The 23,571-nt window shown below is 33.5% G+C and overlaps 2 protein-coding genes across 7 annotated transcripts in view; one reads left to right on the plus strand and one right to left on the minus strand.

Annotated features, from left to right (window-relative positions):
• The window catches only part of Syt1 (synaptotagmin 1), a 37,238-nt gene extending 27,483 nt beyond the window's left edge, over positions 1–9,755 (plus strand). For 3 of the 6 annotated variants that reach the window (XM_033343264.2, XM_033343261.2, XM_033343262.2), the window contains exon 9: positions 772–9,755. In XM_033343264.2, the coding sequence (XP_033199155.1) occupies positions 772–966 (195 nt within the window). In that variant the 3' untranslated portion in view covers positions 967–9,755. The remainder of the gene's footprint in view (positions 1–771) is intronic. The other 3 variants (XR_013061697.1, XR_013061699.1, XR_013061696.1) reach the window with 3 other exon arrangements.
• A 526-nt stretch (positions 9,756–10,281) lies between these two features.
• Positions 10,282–18,097, minus strand: LOC117161605 (lipase member H). The gene is made up of 7 exons (XM_033343267.2): positions 17,956–18,097; positions 16,359–16,470; positions 14,073–14,221; positions 12,978–13,232; positions 11,996–12,187; positions 10,912–11,080; positions 10,282–10,550 (listed from the first exon to the last, which is right to left on the minus strand). Exons 1-7 carry the CDS (start codon positions 18,011–18,013, stop codon positions 10,436–10,438), a joined length of 1,050 nt encoding a protein of 349 aa, XP_033199158.1. The 5' UTR covers positions 18,014–18,097; the 3' UTR covers positions 10,282–10,435.
• Positions 18,098–23,571: the final 5,474 nt, after the last annotated feature.

Here is a 23,571-nt window from a genome sequence, read left to right on the forward strand (position 1 = left end):
AAATACCCTACATAAAGTGCGAGCAATATAGTGCACGCCGTTTTTACTTGCGTAAATAATTTTGTTATAAATAAACAAGAAAGCTCTTTCTAACTTCTGTTTTTGAAAAAAAGAGAAGGACTAAAATGTTATCTTCTTGATTCTTCTATATTTTACTGTTTATTTAAAATAGGGCCAAATGTGCTTTATGAAGGGACTGATTTTCTACAATTTTCAAAATACCGTACTTCCGAATCGTAAAAAGCGTTTTATAATATACAATATATGCTCTGCTACATTTATATCGTGTAAGGAGTTGCTACTTTTTTTCATACGAGCTTAAAAATGTCGCTTAGAAGCTTTGCATGTTCCTCGAATCGAAGGTAAGACGTGTCTAAAGAATAAACACCTCTAAACTAAACAATGTAAGTTCTATTAAACAAGCTCTGCTTATCACTTGCATACGCGCATATTTTTCTATATTTATTATTAAAAATTCTGCATCCTAAATAATGATATGAACAATTTTTTACAATTTCTATTTCTGTAGACTAGTTTTCTAAACAACCATAAATTCCTTTCTCTATATCTTTATCACATGTACATATATATATAAATTTTTTCGTATTTTTCATATAAATATTCCATTTACCATTGACCGATATTTCCATTTCTAATGGAATTTATGGCTTCTAGTCATATTTTTACGTTACGATTCGGAAGTTATGGCGAGAGAAAGAAAAAACATCCACTGTGAGAAGGCAATGCACTAATGCGTGATTTCACGTTTAGAAAGTGCAATTGGTTGTCACGGTAGTCGACTACGATCGTATCGGCACCTCAGAACCCATTGGGAAGGTCGTCTTGGGGTACAACGCGAGCGGAACAGAATTGAGACACTGGTCCGACATGTTGGCATCCCCGAGACGTCCTATCGCTCAATGGCACACGCTTAAGGACCCCGAAGATGGAGACAAGAAGGACTAAGAGATCGTTGTGAGATGTCCAGCATAAAGGTAATGCACACCAAATGGTTCTAAGCAGATGCGACAAATGTACAGAAGCATTATCTCGTTTCGTTTCGTTCCATTCCGTTTTTGCTTTCGCCCCCACCTGATAAACTCTATACATATATATGCACATATGTATATGTAAAAACAAAACGCATATACATACATATACATATATATGTATACGTACTTTCCAACGATATCCGTGGACGTTGTACCGTAACGAGAATGCAGGATTTTTTCTGAACAAAAGGAAGAAAGAAAAAGCTAGAAAGAGAAAGAAATGAAAGAGGTGCGGAGGGAAAGGAAATTGAAGGGAAAGAAGCGGGGATGCGACCATCTCCCCGATGTAATCGATCGACTTTATTCGAAGAAAAAAATAATCCGTGCACGAGGATAAAAGTGAAATATATAGATGTGAGAGAAAGACAGAGCGAAAGGGTGGGAGAGAGTGTGAGCGAGTAAAGTACGAAGAGAAAGAGAAAAAGAAATTACAAGAAACAAAGGAAATATACTTTAGTAGATATTAACGATCTATTATTAAAACTAAACAACAATAAAATACCACTAAGAAAGGTTTTAGTATTAAATAATAATATGTTCTCATGGAGTGTAGCGTCTTGTATATACGTATTATCTACCATTACCTTTTTCTGTAGATGTAACAATTGAACGATCTTCAAGTAAACGCGTCCTCTTCGAGGTATCTCGAGACGAAGCATTGAATACTTTTTGCAAAAGATGTCCTGACTTCCATATACGAACTCCGATCGATAGTCTGCAGAATATGTTTCCTTTCTCGTCATTTTTAATTGGTGGCAATGTTTCATAAGATGTTTATATAAGATATTACATGCTGTTAATCTTATTAGATATTATATATTTATATATATAAACATATAAATGTATGCTATATATTCTATGTATATAGTATACGCGGAGATATATATAGACGTATAATGTGTATACGGTGTAAATTGTGTCTCGAATTGCGCGAGTTATAATAGCAGTACAATTTTATTTAAGGAAAATGTTGGCGATGCTTTGTATTTACCGATCGATAATACATGTTCGTGTAAAAAATTCGTACAATTACAGTTACGATTGCATTATAATCGATACGCGTAACAGTTGCAAAGTAAGATAATTTCATTATCGTTTGACCGTCGTTGCATTATTTATTTCATACGAGTAACACGACCTTTTATATCTTTATTCCCTGTATTTAATTAACAGTCGTTTCACTTTCGCATGGACCACGTAACTAAGTAACCTTGGAGACTACGATCGCATTAGTTTCGTGCAAAAAAGACAATGCTTTCGATCGCGATAGCTTCGTAAAGTAACGATCTTAGATTGTGCGTTATCTGTACAGGGAACTCAGCCGATCGAAGCGAATCTACAGATCGGCGGGAAATTCAAAAACTTCTTCCAATAAGAGAAACGAAACGTACATGCTTAAACACGGTCTCACTCGCAGCGATGCGCCACAGTAGTTCTTGTTGCAACAGCATCCTTCGATTATAATATACTCTTACTAGTATCGTTTCGTAATTTCCTTACTTTATGGACAAAACTGTTATAGTCGATGGTTGCGAATGGCGATTCGTTTGCGAGTGAATTGGGGCAAAATTAAGGGACGTTTCGATCGTTGAGTTCTTGAAATTGAATCTGCGCAATTGCCAGTGAAATCGAGCATAACGCGAAATAAATGGCATGTCTCGATCCGTATACGCTCGATTTCCCCTCGATTCCGCATGTTCATCCCGAGTATACATACGCGTGTACGTGAAACTGTAAACATATTGGTATATATACATATTATACATACATTTACCACGTGTTATATATGCAGATACTGTTATTGTTTTTCGATATGTAACGGGCCTACCGATTGTATAACTTACGTTATCGTTCCGTTAAACTATTTCTCGGATAATAAACATAAGAGGCTGGAATGAAGCTAAACAAAACAGAGTAGTGACGAGTCCACGGTGATTCTCTATGTATCTTGGAAATTGGAAAAAAAAAGAAAATAAAAAAGGAAACACGGTTCGAAGAGAAAAACACGTATATCCATGATACATACGTTTCAAACCAAACTTAACGAAATAATTACAAGGACGTCCCGAGATTTAACAAAGCATTATTATTATTATCATTATTATTATTATTATTATTATTATTATTATAAATATATATATATTTATATATATATATATTATATACTATATGTATCCTTCGAGTAAAGATAAAATCAATTGTTAGAAAACTAACTTTATACAGTATTAACTGAGTTTGACTGCTATAAAAAAAAAGGAAATTCATATATTTTATTGCATCGTTGACCTTGAAGCTTCGAATTTGACTGAATGAAAAGAAAGAAAATTGATGGATACAATAAATGTAGCGTTTTTTTGTGTGTGACACGTGTCCCGAGAACTAACGAAGAAAGAACACGTTGTTAAAAGCCCACACGAGAGAAACTTTCCTCGATGAAAACGATAACTATTTCCGTCAGTCTAAATCGACAGCTATCTACATATAGTTTGTGACTTATAGTGAATGATGAAAAAAAAAAGATACCCAAATGTAAACGGGCCTTAACGCTTTTTCGAGTTGTCCTTCCCCCCCACTACTCATCGCCGAAGATGCATAGAAAACTTTGTAAATATCACGCCATGAACATTTCAAAGACACTAATATTTGATAATCATATATAAGTCCATTCGGGTTATATTCTCATGATAGAATCTAGACGTCATTTGATTCTCAATACGATTCGATGTTTCTTTATTTCGTGTCCGTTCAACGTAGTACAGTGTACTCTACGATTCGCCTAATGACAACAAGTAAAACAAAAAGATATTTGCACGCAAATCGAACCGTATTAATCATGTAACGATATCATTACTAATAACGACATTAGTAATAAATTTAACTATACGTACATATATAAAAAAGACAGAAGATAATGTATCGTGAGAAGAAGAATGTCAGGTGTATTCGAAGATTTCGTAAAGGTTATGATTCACATGATCGTTACGAAATCCTGCGTACATTACGCCTGTCCGAGTTTGAATACGAAACGTGTATAAAAAGAAACGAAAGAAGATGGATATCAAGGTAAAAATCTCGAAACAAGACACGGATTTTCCTCCGTACGTTTCCAAAATCTTACATGCTATTCCAGTGATATATCTACCTGCTATGTATCAGTTATATCATACAAACTATAATACGAAAAACCCAAACGAATTATCGATTGTTACCGATGACACCTAATAATATTAAGAATTGAGTTGGTGTTGCTTGAAATTTAACGTGAAAATATTCCGCTCTTGGCATCCAAATACTTAACCGCCATTACATTTCGAGCAACACGAGCTTACCAAATACAGCAAATATCTATGAATCGAATTCACGAATAAACATACTTCTCTTGATTCGGTTAATCCTCTGTACGTTGCAAGATAAAAAGAGAACGAATAGAAACCTTTACTTAGAAACGCATATGCATAAATTCGCATTAAGGATAGATCCACTTCGAAGTCCATGTTTGTTTATCGCATGTACTACTTGCGGAGAAAAACTTGATAATTTAGTCGTTGATTTATTTCTGACAATTAATTTCGGTTGAATGTAACGTTTATTATATTGACGTAATTTTAGTATAATATTAACTTCATACGAAGAGAAACGAAACAAACATAACATCACCGTTTCGTGTGTATAATTCATTTCTATTTCTGGGCCCTTTAAAGGGGTCGTTGAAAGACTCGATGCCAGAATATGATCGCCGATCAGAATATCTAGTCCAGACAGCAAAGTACATTAAGCCATTCGAAATAACGACGCATAATACGTACACCTTTGCCGACAAAGTTGATCAATGTTCGATAAATGTATTATGCGTTGGCATAAAACTTGTATTTGGGTTAAAAACTGCATTTACTATCCGATGTGTCGAATGTGCGTATATGAAACACTGTTTTGAGCTGCTTTTATTTGCATGCTCGTTATAATTTTTTTAAGCGACAAAAACGTGTCGAGGTTACATACAATCGTTATATAGATGGTATCCGTAAAACGCTGGGAAAATATATAAATTGCAAGAGTATTCTATCGATAGTTTATGGAATCGCGACTGTAATAGCGATTTTGATTATCTACAGATAGCTCGATAGTTCATGGCACCACTAATACAGCGTTTCAGTCGGCAAAGTAGTACGCGTCGATTCATACATGCATCGGTGTAGGAAAAAAAAGCAGTCGTTAAATATACATAAAATCGATCATTGGAAATAACATAGGAAGTGTAGAATAGAGGTGTGTAAGTGTAGTCGTAACGTAGAGAGTGCAGATTCTTAGATTATATCATACCAATCTTCTGGATCCTGAAGTCGAAGTCTTTCTCTGAGATCGAAATCAGGATCCAGTATTCTTATCGCGCGCGAACAGCGCTTGACACACATGATCACTAAACACTTAACCAAAACTTGGTTCTATCATTTGTTCAGGACCAATTATCATAAACGATTATATCGATAGTATGTTCGAGTCATGTTATTAATGCAGCATTGTACTTAAAAAAAGGAAGAACTTTAATGAGGAAATTCAGGAGGATTTAATGTAAAAAAAACGAAAGAAAGAAAAAAGAGAGAAATAAGCGCCGCGAGCACCCGGCATCGATCGAGAAGCTACGACGAGCGCTTGTATGTACAAGGAACGAATGTTGTCCGTTCTTTTTCTCAAGGTATATCCTATCGGTTTGTTTCATCTAGCTTTTACATAAATGTTAAACGAAACGTCAGATCGAAAAGTCTCGACGGAATAATAACGCGGACAGTTGAGAAGAATGTTGAAATTATAAGTTCTATATAACGAAAATAACATTGAAATACAACGTTACTTTTTAACTCACTTCTTCGAAGTCATCGATATCTTTTTATTTACATATCCAACCGACCAGTGTACGATGTAAGGAATGGTAGCAAAAATCAGAGAACGTGACTGACAATGGGATTTTGAATACTTTTACGCAGACTCGCCATTTTTTACGTGAAGCTACCTCCTCTTTTTAATAAATATTCATCTACTTCATCCGATCAAACTCATCATCGAGGTTACAGTTGCATTAGAGAACACGTCCAGGAGGACCAACCCTGTGTTGATCTGAATCTTATTCATACTTAGCCGACTAATCGATAATTCAATGAAATAGTGATAATCCTGAGTAAGTTCGAACAGAAAGCATTGACAAGTGCAGAGTGAAATTGGCTGGAAATGTTCGACTATTATCGAATCGAGTACAGTTCGGGTCAGCGTATCGTAATCACGTGGAAACCTACGAATGACAAAATACGCAATAACGTGCACGCGAGCGACAAAGCAAACTTGCTGTAATTATCTTCCGAGGCGGAAATACCGTACCGTTTTATGACTATTATCGGTGCCACTACCAGTGTCCACGTAACGTCTAAATAGTGCCTTTCATTGCTTTCGAAATGATTTCCGTGTGTAACGCCACTGATGTATGACAATCGATCGATGTCGTCGTTCTCGACGTGACGTAAAAAAGCGATATGCTATATAAATACAATGAAGAGAACATGGAACACAATAGGGGAAACTAATCATCGAACGGGGAAAGAGTATATCGGTAATATAATAGGTAAAAAAGTGGAACTATCGATTGGCACGATTATCGATAAATGATCATTAACATAATAGACTATGAGTAATTACTGAAATGAACGTGTCGATCGTGGTCGTGGTGCGACAAGTAAAAATAATATTACTATTGATACTAATAATAATTAATTTAAAGAAGAATAACACGCAACGCGTAGTGATTTAGTTGAGTAGATCGAGTGAACACACGACGATATAGAAAAATACGACGGAAAACATTCGAATCGATGAGAAGTGGCAATTGGTCTGAGCTGGCTCGTGATAGTGTACGTTGACGACGAGTTTAATGAACCGAACAGTGTTGAAAGTAACAATCGAAGGAATTCTATTTGACGTTATGCTAATTATTTAATTAATATTAATTCCTTAGTTTAAAGAGCAGTTAGAAAACAACAGGTATGGTTAATTCATGAAGTTTCTATTTAATTCAATTGTTCTTTCTACGCTATACTTTAGAAGCGTACATTGACATTTTATTCGTTTTTCCTACGAAAGAACAATACTATTTACGTATTTAATATCTTGTACGTTAAATGTTTCTTTTTAAAGGATTTTACTTCAACTGATAGCTTTCTATTAAAAATAAAAAGTGGGTAGAAATATGATAATGGTATTTTAGTCTAAAAAGATTCATCAATTTATATTGATTACATCGTGAAAGAACCTTTTTTTCTGAAGAATATATATAATTTTAGAAAATTCAACACTGTGCTTAGCGATTGGAGCACGCTCGAAAGCATTTGGCGGAAATGGATCTACAGTGATACGCGAGCAAACAATACATGTGCCTAAGACCTCGATGCCTGTGCTTTTTTACCAAATGTATAACTACATTACGTAGTAATCATAAAACGGTACATTTAAAAGTTCCAAGTAATCGTTGAGTTCCCTACTAATCATTTCTCAAGTATCTTATTTCTACCTTCGATCTTTCTACGCTATTTGTTACAAATAAATCTACTCGTCTGTATTTTTTTCTTTCACATTTCTTCTAGCTCTTAAGTACCTGTATCGCGATGATAAGTTTTATCTCAAGGATAAAGACATACTAGCAACCATCAACTATCATCAGTGTAGCACTCGCGATTTATCGAAATCACGTATAATCGAAGATCGCTCATTTTCTTCGTATTATTCATAAAAGACGATCAATCGAAAGTTCTTAAACGATACAAACCGCGCCAGTCTTTCGAGCATGGTCATTTCCGAGCAGTTTTAAGAATATAAGGCGATGTTCTCTTCAAATCCTTCGAAATTCGCGCGCAATGGCGGGTCCGATCAACAAACGTACCGATTGTCATGTTAGCAGTATAAGGATTGTCCAAGAGACGTAAATAGATGTGTACGTCGGTCCAAATGGCACGTAGCGCACGAAAGAAACAATGATGTAAATAAAGAGAGAGAAGAAACAAAAAAATACAATGAATCTTTGTAAAGCCTTAATTTAGTCTGATAGTAAAATACTGATTTACCTTTTACTTTCGTCTTTTATATTTATTTCTTCGCGAGTAGAACGATGCCACAGCAGAATATAATTAACACGTAGAATTGAAAGAAGACTCCTTAGATGTTCTTAAATTCCTCTTTGGATAATGCATGAATTGCTCAGTTTTCAAACTTTTCCCTTCACCGTGATTCGTCACTAAAACCAAAAAAACAAAAACATAAAAAAGAAAAAGAACAAAAAAAAAAGTAGATTTCTTTAGTAACAATGATATGAGTTTCCTTAAACCCTTTTGGGACGGTTTTCAGAAACATAGTCAGTAGATAGAGAATTACATTTTAGTGGTAGTAACAAAAAATTACTTTCCATATAGTCGTAATGTTTTCCATTCAACAATATCAATCGACGTCAACGAAGAATAATTCATTAAACTATGTGTTATCGCAGGATTCGAAGTTTCTCGTGTAACATAATATTCACATTCGAGTGAAAGAGATATCCCGAAACAAGGAGAGAAGGACATAAAGAGTGTACAAACGGCGCAGAAATGATCGCTTTCCAAAGACTTGAACTTCGAATCTCGGTTGAATTGCTTCGCGCCTTGTAAATGAATCATGCTATACAATAAAATTGTATTTATAACGCGTATGAATTACTCCTTGACAATTTACACGGAACCCGAAATGGATGACAAAAATTCTTACATAGACGTTACCGTCGCGAAAGGGTCCAAATGAAAATAAACTAAACAAGAAGTAACTTCAATGAAAACAATAATGGAACGTACCAAAGCAATCGACAACGATAAAACGAACATACTGATACCAAACACACTAACGCTAAAGATAGCTACTAGTACTAACGCAAGAAACCAAAAAAAAATAAATAAATAAATAATAAATATAAAAAATAAAATAAGAGGATAGAAAGCAACAAAAATATTAAGAAAATGTGAAACGCACAGCTCGTTGAAGTTGTTGAAGCATCGTTCTGGCTCCCGGAAGAAAAAGACTCCGCGCTAGAAATTGATTTCTGTTTTGTCATATACCCATCGAACAACCGAAACTGTCCATTTTTTATCGTAGATCCTACGTTGTCCACTGTAAGAGGTGTAGAGAATTTATTCTTAACTCTATGATCTATACGGATAAAGATCTATATATATAAAAAAAAAATATATATATATACACGAAATTTAAAGTCCTACGTTTTGGGACGATGCCCGTGAGAACGAATTAAATATCGACAATAGATCGTGATCGATCTTTTACTCTCGATCAAACCCGAGCATCGGTCCCGCCGAGAGAACGAGAGTGAGAGAGAGAGAGAGAGAGCGGGAGAGAAAGAGAGCGAGGAAGAGCGAAATGTGAAGCAGACGAAGGGACACGGTTCCCTTTACACCGCATTCGAGCCAATCTGAAAAAAACAAACGAAGCCCTGAATGCCTCGAAAGCTTGAAACGTGGATGTATTAACAACTTGTAATCATTCCATTGCATATTATACATAACTAAGGTTTAGCGCGACAGTGTACTGTAAATCCATAGACGTTATTATTATTATTATATATATATATAAATATATATATATCGTAATTATTATGTAATAAATATTGTTGTTAACATAAAATTCGTAATGATCGATCGTTCTCTTTTTCCCGAACATCATTTCGATATACTACACGTATTTTCATAGGTTTCGCGTAGGAACCACGATACTTACAAAATCGTACGCCTATGTGTTAGGAAGATATAACAATTTTTGTTTTCAATAACTTATCTCAAGACTATTTTTTCCTTCCGTTTTAAGTTTAAGATTTATTTTATCCTGATTAGACACCAAAATCATTCGAAAGGATAGCTTGGTTCTCAATTCGTCTATTTCGCTAATATAATAATTTGTTTGTTTCTAATTATAATTTACATTCATATTCATCACAGATAGAAAAACGATGAGCCGTGACGGTAAAGAATAGATTTACATATATTATAATAACGAAAACCGAGGATCGTACGATCACTAAACGCCGGACGATTCCATAAAATTGACAGAATCGGAAAAAGCGATAATTCTTGGAACACCATAACAATAGAATCCAGTGGAATAAATACACTAATCGGCAAACTAGCAATGGTATGCGGCGGTTGATGGTAGGTTACGTAGCAAAATAGTTTATTGCGTAAAAACTAATTAAAAAATATACAAAGAAACAACAGAGGCAAACATAACACAGCATACAGTACATACAACTAATAACCGCGTATACTATAATTATTCTATAATTATGTTGATTAACTGCTTCAGTAAGCTTAGTACTGGCGGGAGGACGATCGTTTCCGATTTGTCGTTCGTTGGCTTTTTACGGGAAGGCCTCGGGCGTATGGTTTGTGTGCGTTTGTTGACAGATAGTAGATGCCTCGTGCTCTGTAACATTTCAAATTAACGTTCTTTTTTTCAGTTTTTTACTCTTTCTTTAATCTTTCTTGGAATTATTCTATTCTTTCTTGGATATTTATATTTATCGTATATGGTTCAAAAATATTTTAAAAGCCTATGGCCATTTATTCAATAATTTTGTATAAATTGCGGGCTGTAATCTTCTGTTGTGCAAACAGTTTTTCCAATTTTACATGTTACGAATTACTATTATTATCGTATTATTAATGAGCTATTGGCAATTTTGCAAAAGCGCAGTTATAGGTACAACTTCTATAACTCTTTGAAAATTAATCATTTTTGTTTTAGTTGCTTCATTTAGTAAGTTGGAAGAATTAAAAATACTTACGTATATGGGGCGTCTTCTCCCATGAGTATGTGCTCTTCGAGTTTCGGATTGCACCAGCCGATCAGGTAGGAAAAGAGATTTCCACACGGCGCTGCCCAGAATCCTACTTTCGTCGTGATTGATTCTATGTAATAAGGCGTCACTTTTGTGTGGTCGCACGACAACGTCTCTGCGGACGAAACATTTCACTGATTTCATTCACAGTCGACCATCCGTCCCGTAGAACGTTTTCTCTAATGATAAGATCACTCTATGGGGAGTCATAATTACGTATTTTCACGAGTTCAAAGGATAATAATCTCCTTCTCCATTCCGTATTCCAATCCATAGCATTTAATGAAACTCAATTTAAAATTAAAATTTCGAGACAAAGAAAAGATTATAAATTGACGATAAGAGAAATGAATTACCATACTTACAGTTTCATCGAACTTCTTAATAAATAAAGCTTTAAATTATAAAATGTACAAGATATAGATCCTTTTAACTATACGTATTTCTATATTCTAAAGGTTCGTGCCTTTAAAAAGAATACTTCGAAATTCACTGTTTGTCAAAACTTCAATTTCCACAATTTCTATTTAACTAACATGCTTTCTTCTAACTATCAGCGAACGTTGGGGAGAGAATTATTGTTCCTTTTACACAAAAATATCTAATACGGATAAATGGAGCAACTTGGACAACTCAATTTAATTCCTGACTAAACTTAGACTAAAGAAACAAAATCTTAATATTCTTTTAATTTCTAATATCTTCCACAGCTGTCACAACGTTCAACAAAATTCCTTCCATTAAGAAAGTTCGTAATAACAACTCGTTTTATAAAAAGTCAAATTATATACTTTCGAGAGAACTGAAACTGGGCGAAGCTGTCATTCGTTTCTGGTTTAACGCCAACACGATCGTTTCTCCTCAATTTACTTTCTTTAATGCCTCTTTGAATGCTTCATAAACAACACGCAACCGATCACTTTGCTATTTAACAAATAACAGCCAACAGCTAACACAATACACGCAATTCTCAAAAGGTCTGAATCTCTCTTGCTCGTTGAGATAAGTGAAAATGGGTCATATTACTTACGGAGCAAGGAAGTTGTCGCGCATCCGGGCTGGCTGGAACCTCCGTTCACATAGAAATCTGCGTGCCCGGTCGGTCCCCATTGACCCAAAATCCCGGCACCAGTGTGGATCACATCGACGAAATGCGCGTCCGTTTCGTCTAAATCCATCGACCGGTTCCCATTCATGTAGAAAAATATCGTTGGATCGAGTCCTAATCGAGAAAAAAGAACCAACGTGGAAATTCATTCGCGTTAGAGAGCGATTTTTCATTTTCATGGTAGGCCAACCTACCTTACTGTTTTTGGAAGGTCGTCGTAAATAATTTAGCTACTTAAGGAGAGAGAAAAAATGTCGATTAATCCAGAATAAGATTAGTTTGTGGGATATCCATGGATGTAGAGGGTGTTTAAAAAACAAGGGGATGTGAAAAAAGACAGCAGGATATTCATAAGCTGTGATTTTAAATATCTAGACAATGAAGAAGATTCGTGTGAGTACATATAAATTAAATTAAATTAGAAGTTACATACTGTATCCGTGTATTTATATCGTTTAAGATTCATTTGTTAAAAATTAAATTAAATTTATCTTGATTACCTTTTTACATAATTTTAGTCCTGACTTAGCAAAACACAATGGAAAAGCTAATTAATTTAGATATGGATACAGTATGAAAAGATTAAATAAATTCACCTATATCTTTCACGTTACATTCAATTTTTCCTATTTAAATCGAGTGGTAGGTTCAACACCAAACTCTATGCCTGGATTGAATCATCTCAAAAAATATATATCTTTCAATATATAATTTATACTAGAACAAACTGGTGCTATGGCAAATAAAAATCTACGATATGTATAGGACCAAATTTGCCTTATTATTAGAGTTTACCTTAGCATACGTTATTGTATTAAGGTTCTAACAGAATTTCGTTAATCTGATCGTTAATGAGAGCGAAATCGCAAGAGATGCGATTAAATAATAAAATTACACACATTACCTGTAATCCTTCCAAGCTTGTCATCGGGCAAATAATTCGCAATCAGACCAGCTATATGCGCACCCACGCTGTATCCGAGCACGTGTATATTCTCCACCCTCGTTCCACGAGGATGATCCCTCAAGTACCTTACCAATTGAGCAATACATCGTGAACAGAAATCTGGACCCCATTGTATTTGCGACAGACAAGGCTCGCGCACCAACGAACCGTAATCGACGATTATAATATTGTAATCGCCTCGCGTGAAATACGCTGAAATCGAAAGTTTCATACATCGAGACCATCGCGCACTGCGTAGCCCACGCTACTTGTTCGAATCTTTTAATCTTCATCGATCAAAAACTGCGAGCTAACAGGCGATTGGTTTTTATTTCTTTGAAACGATATACAGTTACTGAAAAATTTTTAATTTCCATTATCGTATAAATGTTATTTTTTTATGTTATATAGATATACATATACGTCTATTCGAAGCGATATAGCTTATAATTTTTCTGGATTCGATTATAAAGATCACTGAAAAGCAAAATTTTCCGTACTTTTTGTTCTCGTTTATGATTGTGTTATTATCAAACATAAATTATTACTTTTACAATATCGAATGAATCGAACAATGCTTCATAACAAAGGTAATTTTCCATTAAATTGCTTTTTTTATCATCACAGAAAAGTTAGACAAAACCAATTGCAACATTTACGATGTTTTAAATAGTGGATCGATCAGAGTATGAAAGTTACTGACATATGACGTGAGTCGCTATTTTTCTCGTAGCAAGTAAAATTTTACAACTTTTCGAATAGACGAGAAATGCGATAAAAACTTTCACACTCTCTCGCAGAAACTCTCATCACCGAAATTGGTCACTTTCGTGTGAAATACATATTCAATAAATCGTTTATTACGTTATTATTCTAAAATGTAAGGAAATTGTATAAAATTTTTAAACAATAAAAATGTAATTGCATTACTATCAAAACATGGTCGCACGATTCTTAAATTTCTCTAAAAGACAGATTTAGTAAAATTGAACTATGTTAAGAATGACACGAAATAATAAACTGAACTAAGTTATAATATTCTTCAAACGTTACCTCTTCGAAGATCCGGGCTGGGTATTAAATTCCTCCCTCCACCAAAACCGTGGATAATGATTTTCGTGGGATGTGACTTATTGAATTTGGAGTACTGAAGTGACTCGAACCTTCGCACGTTAATGCGTAGAGGCTTCTTCTGTGTTTCTCTGAAAAATGGCAGTCCCAAGAAAGTTACATTCACCTATTCAACGATCTTCCTAAGAAAGTAAAGAAATGCGTGCGCAATGAATAAAACAAGAGAAAAGTCAGTTTCTAAAGTAAAGTGATATATCAACGCTAAATATAATACAGTATAATATCTTAGACTTTAACATAATTATAATATATTTATTATTGCAGTATTCTTAGTAATTATACATATACTAAATATAAATACTTTCTTTAAATAACTACTTGTTAAGTTTCATCAAATATCAAGTATTAAATAAATATTAGATAGTCGTATGTTACATTGTATATGAATCTACGAAGCGAATGTCAACGACCTTATAATCTCGAATGGAGTTTCACTCGCGTTACGATATTTCTTTTATCGAATCCTATTCCTTTGACTTTAATAATATTCGTATATTACTAGACACGTCTTTATGAACGCGTTAGTTATCCCTTCATGATAATTATAATACATTACGGACATTTATGCACTCATATTCTTCTAAACACAACGAAGAAAATGCCTAAGTATTACAACGAGTAGTATACTTTAGATATTTTCTATATATTATCATTTTATGCTCATTCCGTCTATGTTTGCATCTTCAAATTTCTCATAAATGTAGAAAAATGTACAATCTGATACTATAATCTCTCAAATTCGTAATAAATATCGTTTCTAGAAACGAAGCAAATCTGATACGTCGCTTAGAAACCAATACGAAGGAAAGTGAATAATCTTAATTTTTAAAATATACGCCGTAACGAATCGACATAAGTATTCGATTTTCGCTTTTAAACAAGATAGCGTGGTACAGAAAAGAACGATCTAATCGACGCGACAAAAGAGGAAAATGTGAATGAGTAAAAGCACTTAGAACGTGCCAAGACACTGTTAGTTACCGGAGAAAGGTGAACTTTGAAACGAGGCCACACTTTCAGCGCGAGACGGACTGATCGTGATCTTGAAATCGAGAGTCGTATGTCCACGTTCTTCCTTACGGCCAACATTCAGGTTCGAGGTGAACATTCTCGAACGTCGAACGAAAGTAAGTTGAGGAACCGCGAAGCGTTCAGCTGACGCAAAAGTAAATGGGAAATTTCACCGAAAGTTAGAACGGCTAGTGTCGCAAAGCGTAATTTTTTCATCATCTCGTTGAAACGAGATCGAATTCCGAGACGGTAGCGGAAAACGCGATACAAAATAAAACCGGTGATGATAGAAAGTTACAATTTCTTCATCTAGAGTTTCCTGAAGCGCTCGGCTTATTATTCGTATAGCCAAGACAAATAATATGGTATGACGATAGTTATATAGGATGTTACAGAGAAGCGTTATTTTTAACAAATAATTTTAACAGATCGTTTGGCACATTGACTTTCGAGAAATAAATTCTGTACGATTTTAGGTATTACAGTTTTAGAGTATAGTTTTAGAGTATGGTTTTAGATTATGGTTTCAATCGTTAAATAGCTGAAATTGAATGGTTTCACTCGTGTTATCCATCATCGTTATTATCATTTAGTTAATGTTAAGGAATTACGACAGTTTGACGAATGATTTATTTTAACGAATTAAAAGGAGTAACATTTCTTATATCGCTAATTGTAGGGATTTTAAAGTAAAGTATGATATTAGTTTATGTAAGAAAACATTTGCTAAATAAAAACATATTTAAGTCGTTTATTATAATAAAACTTATAATAACGCTTCAAATAGGAAATAATTTATTTAACACATTTCTATTTATTTCATTTAAGACAACTATTCTTCCTTTACAGTTTTTCACATAATCATCTTGAAGTACTTTTTATAAGGTATATCTTTTTATGTTTTCCTTATAATTATTTAGTAAGCTTGACAAATTCACAAGAAACTGAATGTTCGCAGAACTTCTCATTATTAAATCGAAAAATATATAAAATATGATGAACAATAAAATATACTACACAAAAGGAAATTCAAATAATGTACATAATTGATGTGTATATATAATGTATGTGTAATGTGTATATATAACTCAATTTACATAATTTATTAATATTATATATATATATAAGTTAAAGTAAAATAATTTATCGTTATTTTCGTTTACATAATTTAATTAAATTAATTTAAAACAACCTTACCTTGTGTACAAATAAAATTCGATCTGTGGATGTGGGCATTCAAAAGGTGGTTTCGCACAGGATGTACTGTTAAACAGATCCTTGAACGTTTTTGTCTCCGCACTCACATAATCTAAGAACGAAATCGACGTATATTACCGATCTGCATACCGATTATACCTATTTAATTTCCTCGATCCCGATTTCACATAAATCATTTTTTTACGGCTGGTTAACTGCCGATTGTCCAAGATCAATCATTTATAAATATAGCTTTTGTATAAAAAACCATTCGACCGTTCTAAGAAACCAAAGAAACAGGTAAAGGTCGATTGTTTCGCTGTATCGCTTTTATTAACTTTTTGTTGCTCTTCTTTCGTTAAATGTATTCTTGCGGCAATAGTATGAGAATGTAGATAAGCATTCAATTAACGATAACGAGTAAAATAGCATTGACATGATTCTCTCTAAGGTTGTAAAAAACGACCTTTGATTTCTGATTTATTCGTTAGCATCTAAATAATCGAGTATTGCAAAATTTTTTATAACGATAGCTTTAGTGATTATTGACGATTCTTGACAAAATCTTTTGATAAAATCTTGATAAAATCTTTTAGATGTAGTATTATAAATAAAAGCAATCAATTTGTAGGCACTATGTTTAATATTTCTGTTTGGAAGATGATTTAATTTACGAGGAGATTTGGTATGAATTACTTGATTCTTCATTTTTTAGTCATTTATCTTTGCTTTGTTAATTATTCACAAATTTCATCATACAAACAGTTTCACTTTTTACTTAACATTTTAACGTGGAAATTTAGAATGTACTATATTAATAAGTAACTATGTTGTTAATTATTCACATTACGTTTAAACGTCACATTTCTTTGAACTTTTTACAATGAAACATGTAATGAGATATTTTTCTGGGCAACAAATATTTTCGTCAAAAATTGTTTCTGTCAGAAGTCGTCTAACAATCGTAATATTAAATCAATTAATTATTCATCAATATGCACTGCCTTATACTAATATATAACACGAATTGCATGCGGTTCATAGCTTCTCTAATTATTTTATTATAAATCACATCGTACACCTATGTCATAAAATGTAAAACACTAAATGAAAATGAAAAAACACTGAATTTGCTACAATTTTTCAAGAGACGTAACAAATAGATATCCTAATATCTGTGACTGGCAACATACATATTTTCTTAATTTCCAATTATTTCATAAAATTACTCTGTCCTATTCGGAATCTACCTCTACAAGCCCATTACCACGCCAAAACACTGCCAACATCAGACCCCATTTCCTTAATGCCACCAAATTTTACTCGAGTACACTTTAGAAATCACGCACTAAATATCAAAGCAGGATATAGTTTCTCTCAGACGACGGACGAGTCACAAGTCGTCCCTGCAACACCATTCGAACACCAACGCGACAATTTCCAACTCGCAACTTCCAAAGTTCCAAGATCAAGTTAAATCAACTGTTATATTTTCTCGTGGTTTGCGCGAAACCGCGTTTGCTTCGATTCTTGATTTGGATTTTGAGCGTGAAAAAGGGACCGGCAGTCGATAATCGAGCATCGACAAACTACTTACGATACTGCAACGCAGCAAAGAGGACGAACATGAGATATCTCAAGACACTGACCGCCATCTCCCGCGCTCGCGTGGTTTGTGATATAACATTCAGACACGCGGTGGTGAAAAATCAGTAAAAGTGCTTCCCGCCGCTTCTCTCGGCCGATTGCAACATGCAAAGTCACCGTAGGGATACAGAGGATCCCCGGGGGGGACTTTAGAAAGTCGCCAGCTGCTTCACGCGTTCAATAGCTTCTCTCTGCGATTTTACGCACGCCAGTGCACGTATGCACGATGCATCGCGAAATGTGCACGTTGTTAGGTAGAATATTGATGCTTCGATAGATTAGTACCGCCCAGGGTGTTGCATCTTCGGCGGATGTTCGTGGCGAGCCTCGTATTTCCGGTAAAGCATATACATACCACGGCCAATTGCAGTGAGTTCGTTCATTCGCGTGCAATTAAGCCATTATTCGCGGACAGATTTCGCGTGCCATCCCCTTGCGCAGTATACTCGCTTAGTATAAATCCTGAATTTTGGGCCAAAAATTCCCACTGATTCCCAAGAAATTCCGTCTCAAAATCTTTGAGCCCTGGTACAGTCTTGTGTTCCTATTAATTAATTATAACTTAATAATTTAATTATAATTCAATTATAGTAATGCAATTAATTAAATTAATAATTAACTGTTTTGTGAATGACCAGAAGTGGTCAGGGAATGGTAGCAGAGTTAGGGGAGTCACATCCAGTCTTTTGGATAAAGTTAATCGTTCCGTACTTTATGACACCAACAAAATTCATGTACACGATGACGTAAGTAAACAACCTTAATTTATCATTTTGTGAATGGTTTATCGATGGTGGTTGAGTAGAAGCAGTCGTGCTAAGCTTGTTTATTAATACTAATTGACTTACCTTATGGTACCAACAAAATCCAGCTGGAAAATACCTGTTTATTTCCGATTCGGCAAGTAGCAGTTAAACATACCAGGTGAATCATGTTTGTCTAACACTGAACTTTCACTTCAAATGAGGTTGTTTCTTGTGCTCAAAGGCGTGTGTATTTATATCACTAGCTTTTGGACTAGGAATTTCATCAAATAAATATAATTGTAAAATAAGACTACATGTATATTCGTATGTGACAAAATAATAATCATATGTATTTGATTTTCATAAAATAAAACTAGACATTTTTGATAATTAATGATTTCTTTAGAAAATACTACGCAAATGTCAAAATCTTGGCTTTGTCACTTTTAGCCGTCTGAAAGAAAATTATGAGTATTTGAAAACATCGGCTTACAATTTATTGTCAATAATCAGTATTTCTTATCTTTTTTTTAATTACATAATACACTCAAAATTACAGTATACATACATATTTTACATAATTATTGTTGTAATAATTATTAACAAACCAGACTTACCGGCGTGTGTAACAATGACTCATTTTTGTTTGCTTTTTGTTCTCGTCCTAACTTGCAGCTACGTGTATTATAATAGAACAGGCTCGCTATTTCGTTTATTTGAACAGTCAAAATAGATTTTCTTTAAATTGCCCACCACGGGGTTATTATGATTATCGTTTCATGTCATCTGTGTTAATTATGAAACCGCTATAAGAGAGTGCGAATTAGTGATTACCTCTGAGAGATTTAACGTCAATGGACACAGAAGAGAGAACGTTTCACAGGGAAAATCGCGATTATAGTTAAATACCAGGGCATGCCATGATCACGAATAATGGCCTTCAACTCTTCAGCCGTGATAATAATACACGCGACAAATCGATGTCTACGTATCTTCCAACTTTAAGATATTCAAACTGATATCAGGTGCCGACGTTCTAACGCATTATCAACGAACAATTTGTCGCGTTATCAATTCGAAGTTCGCATAAAATCCTGTTCGACGCATAGTGACAACGTTTCAGAAGTTTTGAGAAGAATTTTGTAAAAAATGTTAATTGATCGTTACAACGTACCAATCTACTTCTATAATGCATATTACTACAGATATTGCTTTATTTGAATAATTCTATTTCAAACATTGCCAAATAGGTAACAATGGAAAGTTCACGATTAACGATAGATCGTGATAACAAAATTTTAATGGAACCCATAAGCATTTCAAATGTCTCACATACTCTGTCTACTTACAATTGTAAAATTGTAAATAATAATAGTTCAAGAAATTCGAGCTCGTGAAACTTCTTCTACCAACTTCTTTCAACCGCTCAGCTTTAACGATGTAATCTACAAAGAAGGATCAAGCAGGTATGCGAAATTTCACAGTGAAATTCACTGATTTTAATGTCACGTCTTAAATCAGTCTTATCGTCACTGTTTAAGAGACCTGGATCGATGATGAACATAATACCTCTCGTTGATAATGCGTTAATCGGAGATACACTGGAGCACGGGAACGTGAATCGTGTGATCGAGCATGTGAATAGATCGTTAACACTAAGATCTCGTGTACTTTGATGCACAGCACGGAAGAGCAAATTCTTTTGACTCACGCGTAACACTACTTCTCGAATGCCCTTAACAAATATGTTATTGTCGGTTAAACCATAAGTCCGATCAATTTTAATATTGTCAGTTCGATACACTAGGATCGATCGAAATTTATATAATAATAATAATGTATAATGTATATATACGTATATATAAGTATATATATGTACACACGCACGCGCATATACAGGGGAAACTAGGGACGCACACACGCACCCACACCGGTTACGGGTCCGCGAGAATTAGAAATGTTTGAACTAACATTCAGATGGATAATTGAACCATTGCTGAAATTTTTCAATAATGACTCGCTAAATATTTTATACTTCTTAACAAACAAACTGGTTAATCGTACTTTGTTGCATAAAATATTTCGTTACTTAAAGGATTAGTTCGTTTTCAAAAAAGTATTTCCAGTTAACTCAAACGAGTTGAAAAAGTTACTTTCGACTTTTTATTTAAGAATATTATTTTTCATGTTTAAGACGATAATGATTATTAGACTGAGGATGTTTATGCAAATTCACATCTTTATGAATATAATTTTAAAAAATGGAACCTAGGCAGAGGTCAGTTTTATCCGCTAAATATTATAATGAATTTCGTACCTTGAAGATTTTATATATCTTTGCATATTATGTACATTCTATGCATTTCACTATCTTTAAATTTCACATAAATACATAAAAATCCGCAGTCTAATGATAATTTAAAATTCTTAACGTAATAATAGACAGAATTTATATAATTAACAATTTGATAATATAATTACTTCTAAATAGACTTCAAAACACTAACTAAATTTATAATGAATTTTTTACCAATTTTAATTCACAACATTTATAAACGAGAAGATATCCTTCGTAATAATTTTACTTTCAAGGTTTAGTTTAACAGTATCGATGATTATGACAGAAATGTATGTGGACTCGAAATGAATACAAAGAATATTCTAACAATAGGTAGAACAAGCTCATTTTTTCCAAGCATTATTTTGACTAGAGAACACAAACAATTGCTTTCATTTACCATCATTTGAATAATGCGATACATACGCTTCTATTCTATATAATTTATAGAGCGATAAATTATTTCACGTAACATAAAACAATTTTCTCGGCAGATCACATACACACAGAAAGGATTTAATTTAGACATTTTACAGACATAAAACATAATAACAAGGAATTATTAGTAAACCTGCATTCATACGTAAAGCCACAAGAAGCTTAGTACGATTGAAACTCAAGTATTTCTTTGTGAAACGCTCGTGCTTGCTGGAAACAATAATCTCCTTGGTAATACATGTAACAATTATAATACACAATTCTGACACTCTAAATAATATAATAATTCTGACTATATTAATACAAACTATATTTAACAAAAATTTAAGAAAGAAGACTTTAATTTAACAAATTTTATCTTTCACCCGTTTTAAGTCTAAAACATTTCCATACCTTAAAACATTAGAAACTTTCAACGCTAATATTCTCAACGTACAGCGTGAATTAATAAATATTAATAATATAGCAATATTTTCAGAGCCTCTCTTTTACTCGAATAAGTCAAAAGCACGAGGATATCACGTCAAAATCTCGCACAGTATCGACATACATATTTTTAAAGCATACCTACTTTATTGCCCTTACAATATATGCTTTACTATATTTGCGAGCTTCCTCTATTTATTGTCGACATTTAATAAGTGAAATTTCTCTTTCTCGCAAAACAAGATCGATAGAACGATGTAGCTCGACACTATCTGAATTATGTACCTAAAAAATGTACATATAACGACACGTATTATATGTGTACAGAACATGTAACACGTTACACATGGTATATACATGTAATGTATATTTGTATATGTATGTATATATATATTTATTTAATTTATATATTTTTTTGTTATATTCATATAATTTCATATGGTTCTTTCAATACTATACGTTACAATTTAATTTACTTTTCGTTAAGACCACAAGGTAATACTTTCATGTTTATGAATAGGTAATGTACATTTCAAGCATTTTCTAAACTTCACGCCATATACAATTGCGCCCGGAAACAATAGCGTAGCAAACTCGTCGGACACCCATAATCAATCTCTTACACACGTTTTTTTAAACCGTTTTCAGAGAAAATAGTTATCTATCGAAGCAATAGATTAAAAATTACATCTGCAATACCTCGACATTGAATAATTTTTGCATGAATATTCTTATGACATTTGAGGACAGACATGTAATTTTTGACAGCAATTTATCATTTATTTTTATAATTCCTCTATCGTCGTGAGTAACAAAGTAAATGTTAAATGCTTCTAATGAACATGATGATATATGTTACTACGTGATACCAGCGGTTTCATGATATATTCCTAACATATTTTTGTCATTTCACTCTCGTGAAAATTATAATTTGCAACTTGTAATCAATTCTCTATTGATAACATATAAAACAATTGTAAATTTTCCTGGATTAATCAGCGATTCCAATACTCTTTTCCAGTGCAGCTTTCGAGATCAAAAGTTGTATTTCGAAAAGAAAAATGTTACTAACATCTACGATATTATTTATATAGTTTCCCTTCTCCGTATTTTATCGGTGAAAAGACAACCAAATAACGATTTACACGTCATCAACATTGCTACAAACCGATCTAATGTAAAGGGTTAAGAAAACATTTAAATATTTGTTGAAATTGTTGAAAAATATAACGGTATAAGTAACGTGAATAATAAAACAGTCAGTTATACTAACTTACAACATACTGATGACGAAAAGCATTTACGAATGTATTAAAAATCACTTGAAGAAGCTATAAATATAGTGCAAAAATTAACAATTACATCAATGTTGATGAAAAGATCTTTCATTGCGAAATCATTTAATACATTCGCTGTTATTAAGATATGGCTACCCGCCTCTTACATTTTTCTTTCATCAGAAAGATCTGTATTTTAAATAATAATGACTGTGCAGCTTGCTGTTTTATGTCTCTTCATAAATCATCCTGTCAAACAGCAGAAACTCAAAAATGCGTTAGCGTTATTCAGCAGCAGTGTTCAAAGTCTATATAAGAATGTTATAAAAACTTATGTATAT

The sequence above is a fragment of the Bombus vancouverensis genome, chromosome 2, assembly GCF_051014615.1.
Source record: "Bombus vancouverensis nearcticus chromosome 2, iyBomVanc1_principal, whole genome shotgun sequence".
Lineage (NCBI taxonomy): Eukaryota > Metazoa > Arthropoda > Insecta > Hymenoptera > Apidae > Bombus > Bombus vancouverensis.